At 35.7% G+C, this 17,979-nt stretch overlaps 1 protein-coding gene across 3 annotated transcripts; it reads left to right on the forward strand.

Annotated features, from left to right (window-relative positions):
* Positions 1-12,712: 12,712 nt before the first annotated feature.
* On the forward strand, positions 12,713-16,648 carry LOC21393274 (nicotinate-nucleotide pyrophosphorylase [carboxylating], chloroplastic). 3 transcript variants are annotated; one of them, XM_010107463.2, is made up of 10 exons: positions 12,713-12,919; positions 13,152-13,297; positions 13,509-13,642; positions 13,730-13,793; positions 13,868-13,950; positions 14,478-14,561; positions 14,644-14,796; positions 15,034-15,210; positions 15,385-15,452; positions 16,275-16,648. In XM_010107463.2, exons 1-10 carry the CDS (start codon positions 12,795-12,797, stop codon positions 16,369-16,371), a joined length of 1,131 nt encoding a protein of 376 aa, XP_010105765.1. In that variant the 5' UTR covers positions 12,713-12,794; the 3' UTR covers positions 16,372-16,648. The 3 variants fall into 3 exon arrangements, with proteins under 3 accessions (XP_010105765.1, XP_024027582.1, XP_024027583.1); XM_024171814.1 differs by having other exon boundaries at positions 13,161-13,297; XM_024171815.1 differs by lacking the exon at positions 14,478-14,561.
* Positions 16,649-17,979: the final 1,331 nt, after the last annotated feature.

Here is a 17,979-nt window from a genome sequence, read left to right on the forward strand (position 1 = left end):
ATAATGTTTTAATTAAAGATTCTGAACTTTAATTAAATTCATTATGAACAATTACTTTTGATTATTATTCTTAAACATTATCCTCTCGTATACAACACTTATATACCATGTTTAAGGTTACATAAATAATCAAGGAATTTTATTTGATATTTATAAAATATTCATAAATATATGCACATAAAATGATGAATAAACTCTTTTATTAAATAAATAATAAATATCCTTTTACATCTCATGCTTCTAGGACATTATTCCCAATACTCGTGTGTGACAAGAAGTGTGTCGGGGTAGAACTTGTCCTCCAGGGAACTCGTTTTGAGGTGGATCTATTTGTTCTACCTATTTGGGGATTGGATGTGGTATTAGGAATGCAGTGGCTACGGACTTTAGGCCCCTGTGTACATGATCATGATGCCTTGACGATGGAATTTAAATGGCAAGGCCAAAGTGTGAAATTAGCAAGCAATACACACCTTTCACCTAGGCAAGTTACCTTCTCACAATTGAATGCAATGGTTCAAGATGGCACTGTTAGGGGGTGTTCACGTTGGCCGCAATTGAGGAAGACATCGAGGCGGTAGTGGCCATGAAGGGAGAGGTAGAAGAGTTGGAGCAGGGGCTGCCACCAGAGGGAAAAGGCTTGATCCAGCAATTTTGGACAGTGTTTAAGGAGCCACGGCACCTGCCCCCCCCCCCCCCGCAGCCTCTCTCCCGCCCCCAACCCCCCCCATTCGCAACATTGATCATCGGATTCATTTGCAACCCGGATCCTCCCCTATGAATGTGAGACCGTACAGGTATCCTTACTTTCAAAAGGAGGTGATGGAGCGGTTGGTTAAGGAGATGATGGAGTGCGGATTCATTTGCTAGAGCATGAGTCCATACTCATCCCTGGTTTTGCTGGTAAAGAAAAAGGATAGGACTTGGAGGTTTTGCATGGCCTACCGTGCTTTAAATGCCCTCACCATCAAGGATCGATTTTTGATTCCTACAATTGATGAATTGTTGGATGAACTTGGCGGGGGCAGCAGTATTCTCCAAGTTAGATCTCCCTGCGGGGTACCACCAAATCCGGATGGACAGGAGGGATATTCACAAGACCGCATTCCGCACTCATGAATGCCATTATGAGTTTGTGGTAATGCCATTTGGCCTAACAAACGCACCATCCACATTCCAGGCGGCGATGAATCAAATTTTCAAGCCATATTTACGCCGATTTGTTATTGTGTTCTTCGATGACATATTAGTGTACAGCAAGAGCTTGGAAGACCACGGGAGCCACCTTCGAGTCGTGTTGCAGTGTTTAGCGGCTAGTGAATTCTACGCCAAGGGAAGCAAGTGCAGGTTTTTTCAAAGTGCCATAGATTACCTAGGTCACATTGTATCGCATGAAGGGGTACGGGCCGATCCAGCCAAGGTGGAAGCAATGGAAAACTGGCCGCAGCCAAAGAATTTGAAGCAACTCAGAGGTTTCTTAGGCTTGACGGGTTACTACAGGCGATTTGTGGCTCACTACACGGCTATAGCAGCTCCACTCACCGAACTACTTAAGAAGGACAATTTCCTGTGGGGCGATGAGGCAACTATCGCCTTTGAAAGGCTTAAGAACACCATGATGGAAACCCCTGTGTTAGCCCTACCAGATTTTTATAAGACTTTTGTGGTGGAAACAGACGCCTTAAACATAGGCGTAGGGGCAGTGCTAATGCAAGACGGGCACCCTGTGGCGTACTTCAGCATAAAACTAGGGCCTAAGTTGTTGGGTGTGTCAGCCTATCTGCGGGAGCTGAGGGCAGTGGTTGAGGCAGTCACTAAGTGCAGGTAATACCTCTTCGGAAGACACTTTGTCATTAGAACTGATCACAAGAGTTTAAGGGAGCTTCTCACACAGGTTGTTCAGACCCTGGACCAGCAACACTATGTTCGGAAGTTAATAGGGTATCAGTTTACAATCGAATACAAACCAGGTTCGGAGAACTCGGCGGTGGATGCCTTGTCACGAAAACATGAGCAGTCAGAATATCAACTCAGGGCAGCGGTTTCTATTGGACAATTTAAATTTTTGGAGGAGCTGCGCCGCGAGAATGGAACTTGTGGCGAGCTACTGGAGTTACAAGGTCAGCTGGCGAACAGTGCACAAGATGATTCAGTTTTTTCCTTTCAGAATGGCCTGTTGTTCCACAAGGGAAGGCTGTATTTAAGCAAAGATTCTAGGTTAAAGAGTAAGATGTAGCAGGAGTTCCACGAAACTCCCATCGGAGGCCACGCAGGAGTGGAGAGGATGTTTATGCGACTAAGTGCCAGTTTTTATTAGGAAGGTATGTGAAGGGATGTCAAGGACTATGTGAGCAACTATGTGACTTGTCAGACTGTCAAGTATTCAACCGCAGCACCTAGTGGATTGTTGCAGCCCCTAGAAGTTCTCGAACGAGTATGGGAGGATTTGGCCCTGGATTTCATTGTGGGATTGCCGAATTCAAAGGGGCACACTACCATTCTCGTGGTAATTGATAGACTCACCAAATATGCCCAATTTGGATCCTTGCCGACGGACTATACAGCCACCAAGGTTGCATAACTATTTTGCGGAATGGTTATTAAGTTGCACGGCCTTCCACACTCTGTTGTCTCATACAGAGACCCCATTTTTACTAGCCAATTTTGGAAGAAGCTGTTTGAGTTGATGGGCACCCGGTTGAAGATGAGTTCTGCCTATCACCCACAGACCGATGGACAAACGGAGGTGTTAAATCGCTACTTGGAGCAATATTCGAGAGCATTCACCACCGACCAACCTAAGCTCTAGAGTACATACTTGCACTGGGCCGAATATCACTACAACACATGCCATCACTCGGCCATTGGGATTAGCCCTTTCCAGGCTTTGTATGGCCGACAGCCTCCGACCATTCCAACATATGTCAATGGGACTACCTCGGTATAGGCCGTTGATGAGGCCCTTACGGCTCGAGATGCCTTGCTACAACACCTCAATGAGAACTTGACACAAGCCCGAAACCGCATGAAACAGCTGGCTGATCGAAAGCGTCGAGATGTGGAGTTTCCAATGGGGAAGTTAGTGTTAGTTAAGTTGCAGCCATATAGACAGTCGACAGTGGCAAGGCGCTTGAATTCAAAACTTTGTCGGCGCTACTTCGGACCTTTCCCGATCATTGCTCGAGTAGGGCCAGTCGCATATACACTAGAATTGCCACCAGGAAGTTGGATTCATCACACCTTCCATGTCTCACTACTTAAGGAATTCAAAGGGGACATTTAGACAACTAGCTACCCACTGCCTGACGTGAGTAAAGCCAATCGTCCTCTTCTCACACCAACGGCAATCCTTGCTTCCAGAATCATTCAAAAGTAGGGCACAGCTGTGAAGCAAATTTTGGTGCAGTGGTCCCATAGTCCCCTGGAAGATGCCACGTGGGAAGACCTTGTGGAGTTTGGACAGTTGTACAACTTACCCAACCTTGAGGACAAGGTCGAATTCAATGGGAGGGGAAGTGATAGTTGGACCAAGCTGGAGCTGACACATAACAGGGTGCAGCAGGGGCTTAAAAAATGGGCTGAAGACAAGGCCCAAGAAGGGGGAAAACGACTGGTTTCAAGGGTTGTTTTGAGAAAAAGGGGCAACAGAAGGGCGAGGAGTAGCAAGGGAGTTCTAGAAGAGGGATCTGGTGTTGAACACGGCGCCAGAGCGCGTAGGATCCCGGGGTGGCTAGACGGTTTCAAGCTGAAGGAAAAACGTTAAGAGGAGCTAGAATTCCGGGTAGTTATGAGCAATTCTGTTATGGGAGTTATTTTGCTATTTTCTTTTCTTTTCCATTTGTTCGGAATTCTCGTTGTAAGAAAATGGAGATATAAAAGGAAGAGAAGCTGTAATAAGGAAGTTAAGTGAATAATAGTTTTTCTTGAGGAGTTTCACACTGACTCGAAGAGTGCAATTTATGTCATTTTCGTATCACAAACTCTTGATTAACTAGATAAACTTCCTGAATATGATGTCTCAAATTTTGTATCGATTTTTTTCTTTACGAAGTTGATATATATGAAATTGCAATGATAATCATTTTGAAAATTATAAATTTCTAAGTGTATATACATATAGTAATTAAGAGGTTTTATAGAACGAAAACGTATGATTTAATAACTAAGCGAAATTAGTAGCTTAATTAAGATAGTTTTCCGCATCAACCATACAGATAAACAGATAAAATTGAATATGGGTGGATATTTAATTATATTTTGACCTTCGATTTCTTCAACTAACGCACATCGATACTATTAATGATCCATTCAAATGTGTTTTCAACTATTTTGATGTACATTTCACTTCTTTGATCAAAGCATTTGAGATATAATAATATATTAACAGTTTCAACTTATCTTCAATAAGGTGGATTTCTCCTTTTAAAATAGTGGCTTGTATCCTTGTATTGTTTTAATTTTATTATGTAATAAAGTAAGATTCTTACAAAAGAAACAAAATTTTTATTTTTATTTGTTCATTAAATATATTATATCCATGAATCAATTAAAAGTGATTTTTGGCATCTGTTTGAGTTAAATATTTTTGTTCTTAACAAATTTTTTTTTTGGTCAGAAACCATCACTTTTGTTGTCCATCCTCTTATACATGAGTTAAATGAAGTGTTTTTGACAAAAAAAACAAAATTGTGATGAACAACAAAATTTAACTCAAATAAATACTAAAAAAGTTGATTTTGGTTGGTTCACAGATATAATATTTTTTTTCTTTGTCATGATATGAAAGGATGAACAACAAAAGTAATGAATTCTCTTAAAATATGGTCAAGAACAACAAGATTCAGCTCAAAGAGATGTCAAAATTAATTTTGGTTGATTTGTAAATATAATACATGTATATTTTCTAAATAAATAAAACTTTAATTTTGTTTTAAAAAAAATCTTGCTTTTAGAAAAAAAAGAACGCAATACTCCTGCTATTATAGCTGAGAAAATTACGAAATGTTCCTTTATCTTAAAACTTTTTTCCCCCTTTTTTGAGTTTATTTTATAAAGGGAAAAAGTGACGAGATATATAGTGTATAATGTGGCATAAATATTTATCCCAATGAGTCCAAGAATTGGTGTACGTTGCTAGGTTATCCTGAAAAGACACTGCAGACGTTTCTTTCCATTATTTTAAGGATATTCCTCTTGCTTTTCTTTTCAAAATAAATATACTTTTGGATTGACTAAAATAACTTCAGTATTTAAGTTGTCATGTCATCAGTACTTGGAGTCGGCAGACCGGCACCGTCGTCCACAATGGATGACTACACCAGAATCCACACGAACTGTCGGAATTGGTCTCCGAAATCGACGGGTGACCATCTGTTTGTCGTCGGCACCAACTGTCGGAATCACCCACTGGATGACGACAGATTATTTGTAGGAATTGGTTGCCAAAACAGACGGATGACCACGTCCACAAGTCGCCTTCAACACCTACTCTAGAGTCACTCACTCGGTGACCACTGGTCACCTACGCCAATAACCAGTCACGAGTTACTAGATGGCCACTTATCGTGCACTAACGCCATTCAGATTTCTTAGTAGATGTCCGTCGAAATCCAAAAGCAAACAAAAAAAAAAAAAACTAGAACAATCCGGTTTAATGGTGCCTCTCCTAATAATATTGTTTAGTATCTTATTTCGCAATGTTTTTAGAGGCTGAATAGTCATATCTCAGTTAATTTGATTCTTATTGTCAACGAGAAGCAAGCATTAGAAGGCAGTTTTTTTCCCTCTAGCAAGCTTTTTCGAGTTGGACATGGATGCGACACTTAGGAGAGCAATGGAGTTTTCTGGTATGTTTCAATTGGTTGTTTTTTCCGTAGTGAGTCTTATAGGGGTGAACAATCCGGTTAAATGGTGCCTCTCCTAATAATATTGTTTAGTCTCTTATTTCGCAATGTTTTTAGAGGCTGAATAGTCATATCTCAGTTAATTTGATTTTTATTGTCAACGAGAAGCAAGCATTAGAAGGCAGTTTTTTTTCCCTCTAGCAAGCTTTTTCGAGTTGGACTGGTATGTTTCAATTGGTTGTTTTTTCCGTAGTGAGTCTTATAGGGGTCCTTGCTCTTCTCCAAGGGCTACAGAAGCATTTGAGTCTTACAAGGTAGGGGAACTTGCTTTGGAGAGTTTCTTTTTTAGGTGGTTATTTGAATAGTATTAAGGTTGAGGCCCTTAATGGTGCGTCAAATCTTGTCTCTTGAGTTTCTCAATTGTATATCCATGTCGCAAGACACATTTCTTTTGGGTATAATAGTTGTAGGGACGAATAGCTAATTTATAATAGACAGATTCAAAACTTTAATATCAAGTAGAACAAGCAATCTTAACATTCCTCCAAATGATTTTGATTTTGATTTTAAAGTCTTTTGTTGTATGCTTATTTTATTTTGATTTGATCCCGCACATAAGTTATAATAGGTTTCTGTTTGTTCCATGTCATAAATGAATTGCCTACATAATGGATCGGACTGATTTGAATTTAAGATCTCATCAAGTAGAATAAATAATCTTAATACTATTTGACCGGTGGTATGCAAGACAGATTTTGAAGACTATTGTTGTTTGTTCGTTTTATTTTGATTCGATCCCCATAAGTTATAATAAGTTAGCTGATCTGAGTCCGTCTTTTGATTCAACTTTAGCCTCCACTTCCTCTAATGGCTCTAGTGTTACTGCCAACTGGAAGTTAATACTTAATTTTGTACTGCAAAATCAATTAAGTAATCTCAGTTTCTAATGTAAGAAAAATACCACTTCAACTTTTTTCTTCTTTTTGTCGCTATAGAAAGATGATAAAAGCGCTATCATTCGTGATGACATGTATCAAGTATGACTTTACAACATATTTACTTGCCTTTGTTATATAAAAATCAATGGTGGCTTAGGAAAATTTGTTTTGTTTTTGGCAAAGGAATCTATATTCTCATTTATAATGCCATCTTAAGTTAATGTTTCATCCCCATAAGTTATAATAAGTTAGCTGATCTGAGTCCGTCTTTTGATTCAACTTCAGCCTCCACTTCCTCTAATGGCTCTAGTGTTACTGCCAACTGGAAGTTAATACTTAATTTTGTACTGCAAAATCAATTAAGTAATCTCAGTTTCTAATGTAAGAAAAATACCACTTCAACTTTTTTCTTCTTTTTGTCGCTATAGAAAGATGATAAAAGCGCTATCATTCGTGATGACATGTATCAAGTATGACTTTACAACATATTTACTTGCCTTTGTTATATAAAAATCAATGGTGGCTTAGGAAAATTTGTTTTGTTTTTGGCAAAGGAATCTATATTCTCATTTATAATGCCATCTTAAGTTAATGTTTGATCGTGCCTGATTTATTAAAAAAGAATAAAAATTTTCTACTAATTCATTTAACTACAAACCGGTCTTTGCGCATGTGTCAACATATATGGAGATATACAGTGCTGTGATATATATGCTAGCTCTTTTCCAGAAGACCGCTGTATATTCTTCTTTTTAATAAATCAAGAAGAAGAAGATGATGATGATGATTTGGCCGTGAAAACATTTTCATACTCTTTCAGAATCCAGATATTAGTGTCTGGAGATGCAATGCCTATAGATGAAAATTAAGTAGTCGGTACTTTTCCATGTGATAACAACTAGTACTAGATGGCGTTTCTGCATGTACGCACATTGTTAATAAATAAGTTTTAAAAAAGAACAAAGAAAAAGAAAAAGGCCATCAAAATTATTGCAAGCTCAAAGTTTTCTGTCTAGATTAATCTCAATGTTATACATAATATGTATATAAATAACGTCAAGGGAAATACTAGCTACCATATCTGTGATTGGACTACCTCTAGGAACATACAAATTATATGTATATTAGCTAGTTAATTCCTCTAGAAACAAAAGGAAAAAAAAAAAAAAAAAAAAAAAAAAAAAAAAAAAAGAGAAAAAAAATAACTTTTGATTTGTATTCTTCCAGAAGCATACTACAAAACACAAGAAATTCATGGGTGAAGAGGGAATTAGAGAAAACCGCCTCTACCATGATGAGAGATGGTTATTAGGGGCAAATGATATAGTAATCCTCAAGCTGTTTTTGCCGGAAAGGGGTGAGCCTGTTATGGCATAGTGATGGTCCAGAAGGAGGAACTGGCCCTCTTGGAAGCATGCCTTCCATCAAGCTGTTATAGTCCCTGTCCCTCATAGCTCTGCCGCAACTCGCACCCAACACCGCCGTCGCTAAAACTAAAACAACGACTGGAATTACAATCCTCACGAAGCCCTTTACGGACCCCTTGGAGCTTGACATGATGCTTGTTTTCTTCCTCCTATACTTCAAAATTGTTGTGTAACTATTAGTCACATGTAGAGAAGAAGATCATGTATAGGACAATTTATTTATATAGAATAAGAAGAGAGAGTTGATCTTCTTTGCCGTATGTGTTGGACCATAGAACTAATGGAACTCTGAAATATTGAATGAGTTAATTGACTATTATACAATTTACTATTTTACAAACTTCTAACACCCCATTTCACACGGGGGGGGGCTAAGAGGGACTAGTACAAATCATATAATATATATATATATATATATATATATTTGAGTTTCAACGGCAAGTAACATAATAAGGTATGTGTACTTTCAAAAGTGGGATTAATAATTATTTTAGTTTCTTTTAGAATTCTGTGAGTGAATGTCAATATGTTGAACCATGCAATAGCAGCCAAGTTGGAAAATTTCACTGAATACTTTTTAAGTTTTAAATTCATGATTTTCTAAACCACTAATTTCGCTTATCTCTATCAAATCCCTCCATGCTTTCCCGTTTATTTTCTAAGAGAAAATTATTAGCCCGAATACGCTCGACTGAGATAACAAACATACACAAATGGGAAATGAAAGAGATTTGATTAAGATTCCACAACAAATTATAAAACTCTTTTGAAATTTTGACTAAATGCAGAGAAGCAGAACCAAATGACCGGTATGCATTTTTTTCCATCTATGCATCGATCATGCATTACCGAACGACAATAACAAAAAAAAAAAAATGTCGTATATATATATAATTAGCATAATCTATACCAACCATATATGGCCTCTTGGTCTCTGGTCGTTGGTCTAAATTTTTAATGAGAAATTTTTGAACTTACCTTAGAGTTAATGAGTCTAAATTTTTATCATTTACTCTTTATTAATACCTTTAACTAATATAATTTTTTATTTAAAAATAATATTAATAAAGAATAAAAATTCAAATTCATGCGCTATAGGGAGTATTGGGCTCTTTTTCTCAAATTTAATTCTTTGGAATTTAGGTTTTTCTTTAAGTACATGGATCTAAATTTTTAACTTCTATTATTGATTAATAGTAATTTTAACCCTCATTTTTTTATTAATACTCTTTTGTTAGTATAGTTATTTGATTAAAAAAATTATTAATCAAAAGAAAAAGGAAGAAAACTTTACTCACGCACTTTTAAGAGTGAGCAATATTATAAGTACCGGTAGTACTAATCATCTGATAGAAAGTAGATCATGTAATGTGAGACCTACAAATAGTATCTACTTTCCATTAAATTATAGTGTTTTTTAGTTTTTTTTTTTTTAAAAAAATATTTGTCTCCTTCCCTGAATTACCAAGCTTAGAATCATGTATTGTCTGTCGATTTTTAGAGATGATGCCTTGATTAATCCTTCTCTGTCAATCATGTACCCAACATGTATGAAATAAGTTATTGGGCGAAAGTCAAACACATGAAGTTGACCAATTCAGAGATATAAATGACAAATTTTAAATTTAACATCTCATGCTTCTAACTTCTTCATTAATAATTAAAGAGATTCTATCTGACGTACTTTTTTCTAACCGTTAGATCTATATAATTTTTAATTTTTATGTGGTTTTATATATATCTGATGGATATAAAATCTGATATACTCATATATTATTGTATCAGGGAAGGTCTCACACTTTCTTTCATTAAAAAAAAAATTATACAAAAAAATGATAAATACTAGTTGAGGACGGTGGCAGCCGCTAACCTCATGTTTGGCCTACAAACAGTAATAAACGGTTGTGATTGAATATCGTTGGATAACAAGAGAGGTTCTAAGCTTGCAATTATGTATATAACATAAATACCAGCCATGCATGTGTCGATTATAAGTTGGGGCTCAGTCCTTGTAATTCTTCAAGAGTTGGGAGCCTGCGGAGCCGGAGAATTTGTGATGTGTCAAACAGCACACTAATTAATGTTTATTGTGCAATCTTTGAATCATGCATGAGGTTTTTTTTTTTTTCGTTTTTGGTTTTTGGTCTTGTTTTTGTTGTTGTTTTTGTTTTTTTGCTAATTAATCTTGAATAATGCATGTACACAGTTGGTGGATATAATATTAATAGTAGTTATTCTAATACTTATCATCTGAGCCCGTTCACTTTGCTGATTCAAATTTAGAATTCGAGTTGAGATGTGATTTTATGTGAGAGTTTTTTACTGTAGTAAAAAAGTTAGATGTGATTGTTTGTGATAACTTTTTACTGTAGAAAAACTCGAATTAGCGAAGTGAACAGGGCTTGAATCTACCGTGTGAGAATCTTTCAAGAAGAAAACATTGTGTGAAAGTGAAGAACCCACATTCAAGTAACAACAAAAAATGGGGTGAAGAACCCACGGAAGATAAGATAAAAGCAAGACTTGTTCCGTTTCAACAGCTTGAGATTGTAGGAGTGATTTTTATTTTTATTTTTCCTGAAATTATCTTAGGAACATTTTTTTTTTTCCTTTTTCCAGGAACAGTTGTTTGATTAGTTGATATTAATCACAAAATACTAGACAATAAGTATGAAAAACATAACTATTTTAATTAATCGATTTTAAACTCATATGACAATCATATTAAATTTTAAAAATATGATAATTTTATATAATTTGATAAAAAGTTATCTTATGTCGTGTCATAAAAATTCCCCTATCTTGTAGGATCCACGAATTCTCTCCTCTTTCAAAAATGTGGATTTAGTTTCCTAATAACACCCCAAAAATGCAACTATTCTCTAGTAAGTTTGATGTTGTTGCGCTGTTAAAGTATTTGCGGTCAGCTCTTTTGTTAATAAAAAACTATTATAGTCAAAACTAGGTAGGTTTTTGGTATCTTTTTTTTAGTCGTCGTACACACTAAAAACATAATTTAAAAGCATCTTCAACAAACTCTTTAAATTTTAGTTAAAATAATTAAAGTTGTTAAAAAATTATTTTAACTAATAATTTTTAAATAATTCACTCTAATAATACTCTATATTTTAATAACATATAAATTATTTTAATATTTATTAAATTTAAAAAATAATAATTATATTTATTACGGTTGAAATAAAAAATAATACAAAAAATTAAATGATTAGTCTTTTTATGCTAGTTATATTAGTTAATGTAAAAGACATTTTTTAAAATAACTAACCATTTAACTTATAAGGAAAAGCTTTAAAAAAATAAATAAATCATTAGTTATTTTAACTAATGAAATGCTTATGGTTAGAGTTGTTAAAAAAAAATTAACATGATTTTAACAAAAACTAACATGAAACGCTAGTATGGTTAGAGTCCACCCCCATCGCGCCCAACTCTGATCCATGACTTGGTCGATTCGCGCTGAAATCCTCAAAAAATTCAGGCCTCCCCTGCCACATCTCTGGTTGTTCTTGGTTGTTTTTGGTTGTTCATATGGTTGTTCTTGGTTTGTTGTAGAGAGTGAAAAAAGCTCAGAATTGTTTGGTCTTAAAAAAAAAAAAAAGAGAACTGTTTGGTATTTTTTGAAGAACTTCTGGGATGTCGTTGGCAAAGGGGGGAAGTTCTTTTGAAGGAGAAATGTTTGGTTTTTTTTTTTTTTTAAAAAGATTTATGTTTTGATATTGATTTGTTTGTTTTCATTGAAGAACTAGATATGTTTTGGTTTTGATATGTGATTTTGGTCTTAATTTTGGTACATATGGTTTTGATTTGCAGAGGAAAAAAATTAAATAAAAAAATAGTTAATGATATGGGATTCTGGGTTTTTTTTTTTTTTTTATGAAAGGGGGAAGATGTTTGGGGATTCTGGTTTCAATTTTTTTTTTTCTCATTTTAGGCGTTTTTTTTCCAATTTTTAAAAGTTTTAAAAATATATTTTTTTAATCTTTTTAATTTTTACTTAAATAAATAGAAAAGCATAAATGATATTTCACAACTAAAAAAGCTTCAGGTATAAAAAATTATTTTTTAAGACGTTGAAATACACGGATGAAATTAAAAATAGATATATATATATATATTAAAAACTCATATTTTGATAAGACAAATGGTATTAAAATGAAATTTCCTCAATATTATAAAAACGACGGGTAATCAGCGGTCTAATTTTCCCTTTCCTGTTCCTGGAATAAAGGCAACTCAAAAAGGACGCATCGAAAAGGGTGTTGCAACGTTCGCGCTTCCCGGATATACGGCGTCGTTGCGACGTTCTAAGACGACAAAACACTTTCACTCGTGTTTAGTTCAAAAATTTGTATCATAATTTAAATTATAATTTATAATTTATTACAGTAATTTTTTTTATAAAAAAAATATATGTAAATTTAAAATAATTTTAAATTATAATTCTGAACATTAATTAAACATCCTCTTATTGAGTCTGTGCCTGTGGCGGTGCGCTTACTCTGACTCACCATTAAGACGACGGCGTTTTTACGACGACAGGAATCTCGCTTATCCAAAATTCCCCGATGAGTCTTGTCCAAAGGCAACATCCTCAAGCGACAATACCAGTACAGCCGCCCCAATTCTCGGCCAAGCTCGTGCGTCTTTGCCGGCGACGGATTCTTCGCCTCCCTCCGGTTTCTGCTCAGAGGTCAGTTTCTCGTGTTCTCCATTTTTCTTTTCACAGAAATTCTCATTATAAGAACTCTGATCTTTTTGTTTGCTTTGAAACCAAACGAACAATGGCGTTTTTGCTCTTAGAGGAGGTAGTTAAATTGTTTATGGAAGAAATAGTTAAATGTACGAGAAAGTTGCAATTTTCATGAATTTGTTCGTTTGTTGCTTTGTTTGTTTGGACTGTCGTCGATTTGAATTGTGTGCAGAATTTTCAGGCAGGTTGCTAGGATGTCTGTGACTGAAAAGCCTGGAATTTCAATTCAATCCATGGTGATAAAGCCTCCTTCACATCCTACCTATGATTTGCAAGGTGTTATCAAGTTAGCCCTCGCTGAAGATGCGGGTGATCGAGGTTCGATTCGAATTTGTCTCTTTATTTCTAGAGACTCTTATCTTGATCAATGTGTAATCACATTGGCGACTCCGGGTTGAGATTTGATTGCAATACAATAATCATTGTCATTAACATGTTGTTGGCTGCAATAGACAGTGATTTGAATTTAATGATAGTAAGCTTTTCGGGGTTTTTTTGTTAAGAGATTTTGTGTTTTTGTTTATTGTAGGTGATGTGACGTCTCTGGCCACGATTCCGCAGGATGCCGAAGTCGAAGCCCATTTCTTAGCGAAGGAGGATGGTGTTGTTGCTGGCATTGCACTCGCGGAGATGGTGTTTCATGAAGTTGATCCTTCTCTAAAGGTCTTTGGATTCTGCATTTTGCTTTTCTTTGATTACTTGTGTTGTTTGCAATGTTTATTGACGCGTCTTGTGCACTTCAACATATAGGTGGAGTGGTCGCGGAAAGATGGAGACTCTATTCAAAAGGGCCTAAAGTTCGGAAAAGTCTATGGTAAACTCGGAATACAGTTGTTCAGTAGCATTTGAAGCTTTATTGGAAGTTAGTTTTTACAAAATTGTATACAGGAACGGCATACAGCATTATTGTAGCTGAAAGAGTAGCTCTAAATTTCATACAGAGGATGAGTGGAATAGCAACTCTAACTAAGGTACTACTGTTTCATTCGTTTGGTTTCCTGAGTAGATCTAATTAGGTTATGCAACTCTTTTATGCAATAATAGAGAAAGATTTGCATATGTAAAATATGGTCATCAGATATAGATCCTATCAGAAAAGATTCATACATGACCATTGGCTACTCATTCAGTGATACAACCCTCCTTCGGAGAAGTTATAGGTTTGAAGTCAAGGAGGGCTTTCACCACAAGGGAAAAAAGGGATTTGGAGTCAGGGAGGGGTATTTAGTTTATGGTTTTTTGTGCTAGAATAACCTCTATGCACAACTTAAAACCTTTTTTGCCTCTGAAATTTTCAAGAACTTTTTTTTTTGGCTACTATTCTAATACTGGCCACTTTTGAACCTGTACATGGATGATGTGCTAGATGTGTTTGAAGAAGCAGTATCACAATGTCAAACTTGTTGGAGAAACAAAGTGTATTTGTTAAATCGTTATGTTGGTATGCTAACTTCATTAGAGGCAAGAAGAGATTTTATGAGGCCTTTTCTTCCTGTAGGCAATGGCCAATGCTGCCCATCCTGCACTTATCTTAGAGACAAGAAAAACTGCTCCAGGTTTACGTCTGGTGGATAAGTGGGCGGTATATGTTGTTTCCTCCCTTTATTGTTCTACTTTTGCTCGATTTAACATCATGGTTGTCCTAATAACACTAAATGATGTAGGTTCTTATTGGTGGAGGGCGGAATCATAGAATGGGTTTATTTGATATGGTATTAATAAAAGATAATCATATATCAGCTGCTGGTGGTGTCACAAATGCTGTAAGAGCTGTATACATGTATCTAGAGAAAAACAATCTTAAAATGGAGGTTGAGGTTGGTTCTTCTTCTTCTTCTTTGGAAAAATGTCTCTTGGTTTCCAACCTTTCTTGAACAATCGCTTGATGTTTGTCCGACACTACTATATAGTGTACCATCATATTCGCAAAAGTGCCCCCATAGTTCTCCGCATTTTGTGTGTGTATGTTTGTGTTGGTATTGTTGTGTATATGTACATTAGACACAATCAAAGAATCGTCTCTGTTGGTTCATAAACTTTTTTATGTTTTCCAGGTTGAAACTAGAACTCTAGACGAAGTACACGAGGTGTTAAATTATGCATCCCAAACAAAGACTTCTTTGACCAGAATAATGTTGGATAATATGGTTGTGCCACTCCCAAATGGAGATGTTGACGTATCCATGCTTAAAGAGGCTGTGAAACTGATTAATGGGAGATTTGAGACTGAGGTAGCCTAAACTTAAGTTCTTCATATGCCTAACAGGAACCAACACTAATGTCGTCTTTTCCTTTCAAATGTTTCAATGCCCCACTGAACTTATCTTGCAAATATCCATGAGATTATTCTAGTCGTACTCGGTATTAGTGTTGTTAATTGATGACTACCTGCTCTATGGTGACAGGCTTCTGGCAATGTTACTCTGGAAACGGTGCATAGAATTGGAGGCACAGGGGTGACCTACATTTCTAGGTATCGTTTATATTCTCTTAATCTTTATGCAGAAGTCCTTAAAGTCTAGATGTTATGTTTTCTGCAAATAAATGGGAGAAGAGGAGAGGGATGGAATTGGAGTTCCGGACAAGGTGGGGAGTAGGGCGACCTGACTGGCAGTTACCACCAATCGAGAAGAATAGAAACTGAAATGCATCATAATTAGTAACAATTGCTCAATATTTTTACAGAGCTTTGCATAGCAGTTAATTATGATGACTACAGAAATGCACTAGTTTGCCATGATTGGCAATGTGCCCTCAATTGGCAGGACTTGGCCATTTTGGTGCCCTCAATTGATGATTGGAGAATAATTCTGGAATTAATGGAAATTGGTTTGTCCCCCATTGACTCATTCTTTTGGAAATTTGAGTAGACATATTTATGCGCCCTAGGCTTGCATTTTGGTGTCACCTTCATATATCTTGTAGAGGTATGCAAGTGAGAGTAGTCGTCATTTCTTCCCCCAACTTCCTCCCTTTACTTGGAATATCCTTTTCTCATGGCATTCATAATTCCGAATAGTAGCATTGATGAAAAGAAACATTTGGCACTTATCGGATGGATATGATTGGCAAAGTGCCCCTTACTTGAATGGTTACAAGTAAAAACTCCATGGTTTCATACTTGGTCTATCTGAACAAAATGTTTCTTCTTTTCGAAACATTCTTACCTATTATTTCTGCAAGTGGTTCACTAGAAATAAGTCCCTGGTATCAGTTTACAAGCATTTAAACAGCGTATTTTGAATTGGTCCCTTTTATGATTAACAATATTAAGCTAGATTTCTCTTTTGTGCAGTGGAGCACTAACACATTCTGTGAAAGCTCTTGACATCTCCCTCAAGATCGACACAGAGCTGGCTCTTCAAGTCGGAAGACGCACCAAAAGAGCGTAACCATTCTTCAACCAACCGTTCTGCTTAAGTTGTACACCGATTGGTATGCGAAAAATCCCATATCTTAGCTGGTCAAATAAATTGGTGTCTAAACTCAGCCCACATGGTGACCAGATAGTTACTTGAACGAACTGTTCAATAATGTATTACAAAAGCTCATTGATGAAAAAGAACTCTTTATAAAGGCGGCAGATACAGGACAAGTCCTTTTGTTGATAATTAGTGGAATACAGGTATACCAGAATGGCCTCACTACATGTGACCTCTTTGCATTGAACAGGGCAGCTTGTCTTTTGGAAATGTCGGTTAGACTCATGTGATTTGTTCAATTTCCATATCATATCAAACTTTTAATCTTTCAAAGAGCTTTATGGCATAATGGTAGACTTGAAATTCCTAGAGAAATTTGTGATTTCCCCCACAGTAAGTTATACCATGAGATTCTTCTAGAGCTGGATTTATTTATTATTTATTATTTATTTATTTTTTGGGTGAGAAAAATAGGGATTGTTTTTAATATGAAAGAAGAAAAAAAAAAAATTGGAGAATGTGGATTCGTTTGGTGGTGCATGATGGTTACACATCTGGAGAAGGTATGAAAGCAACTTGGCTCATTGGGATTTGAATGTGGAATTGAGAGTGCGACTAAACATGAAACCAACATATTAAGAGAGAGATCTAGACCTCTGTGGAGAGAGGGAATATGGATTATTAGATTATTGTGGACTTACTTTCAAATATTAAGAGAGATCTTGCTCTTGATGCCCTCAACGAATTAATACAAATTTGTTTCCTTTTTTTTCTAACAGAAAAAATACAATTTTGTGAATTCATCAAATTAATGCAAATTCCATCTTCTAGAAGATTAATTAATTAATTACGTGTATAAAATCTTTCTGCTCAAATTTTTTAAAGCCGGATTGAAACAAAGTCTAGCAAATTAAGTTGCTGCGAATAACATTGAAATGCTTCGTATAAGTGATTTATTAGTTTGATACATCATCGTTTCTAGTATATTCTTGCAGCCATGCTTGAATTGAATGCTCCTTTGGTTGGACTTGGATTTTGCCAACGTCTATCAAATAATAACCCTTCTTTTCTTCTTGGTTTTTCATATTCTTTTTCCTTTCGGTTCTTTTATTAGTTTTCTTGTTTCCTCCCTTTACTATTCTTCCTTTGTCAACCCTTAAATACTAATTTAAAGTTTCTTGTATATATATGTGGTGTGCAATTCTCATTTACATAATCATATTAAATATAAATTTTTTTTTTATTAAAACAAAGTATGACAATTTAACTCTCACGTTTTAAAACGGTAAAAACCTTTTACTTCATAATAGTTATTCTCTCAAGGGATTTCACTTTATGATATTAATTGAGTAGATTGCATTCGCAATTAATAATAATTTCCTATTCTTTTTGCAATCATCTACATCTATGAGTCTATTTATTTTCCTTTTCGCTAAAAATTGGTCTACGAGTCTATCCTTTTCCTTTTCGCTAAATATTGGTCTTGTTCTCCTTGTGTAAAACATGTATATTTATTTTCAGTTTGTTATGCTACCAGAAACTTCTATGATTTCAATAAATAAATTTCAGCACTTACTT

Source organism: Morus notabilis, unplaced genomic scaffold (genome assembly GCF_000414095.1).
Source record: "Morus notabilis unplaced genomic scaffold, ASM41409v2 Scaffold454, whole genome shotgun sequence".
Classification (NCBI taxonomy): domain Eukaryota; kingdom Viridiplantae; phylum Streptophyta; class Magnoliopsida; order Rosales; family Moraceae; genus Morus; species Morus notabilis.

Excerpts from the sequence above, each read along its gene's own strand:
- LOC21393274 (XM_010107463.2), top strand. The coding sequence starts at position 12,795 with ATGAGTCTTGTCCAAAGGCAACATCCTCAAGCGACAATACCAGTACAG. Across the intron at positions 13,951-14,477 it reads GAATAGCAACTCTAACTAAG|GCAATGGCCAATGCTGCCCA; the intron begins GTACTACTGTTT and ends TTCTTCCTGTAG. Across the intron at positions 15,453-16,274 it reads GGGGTGACCTACATTTCTAG|TGGAGCACTAACACATTCTG; the intron begins GTATCGTTTATA and ends TCTTTTGTGCAG.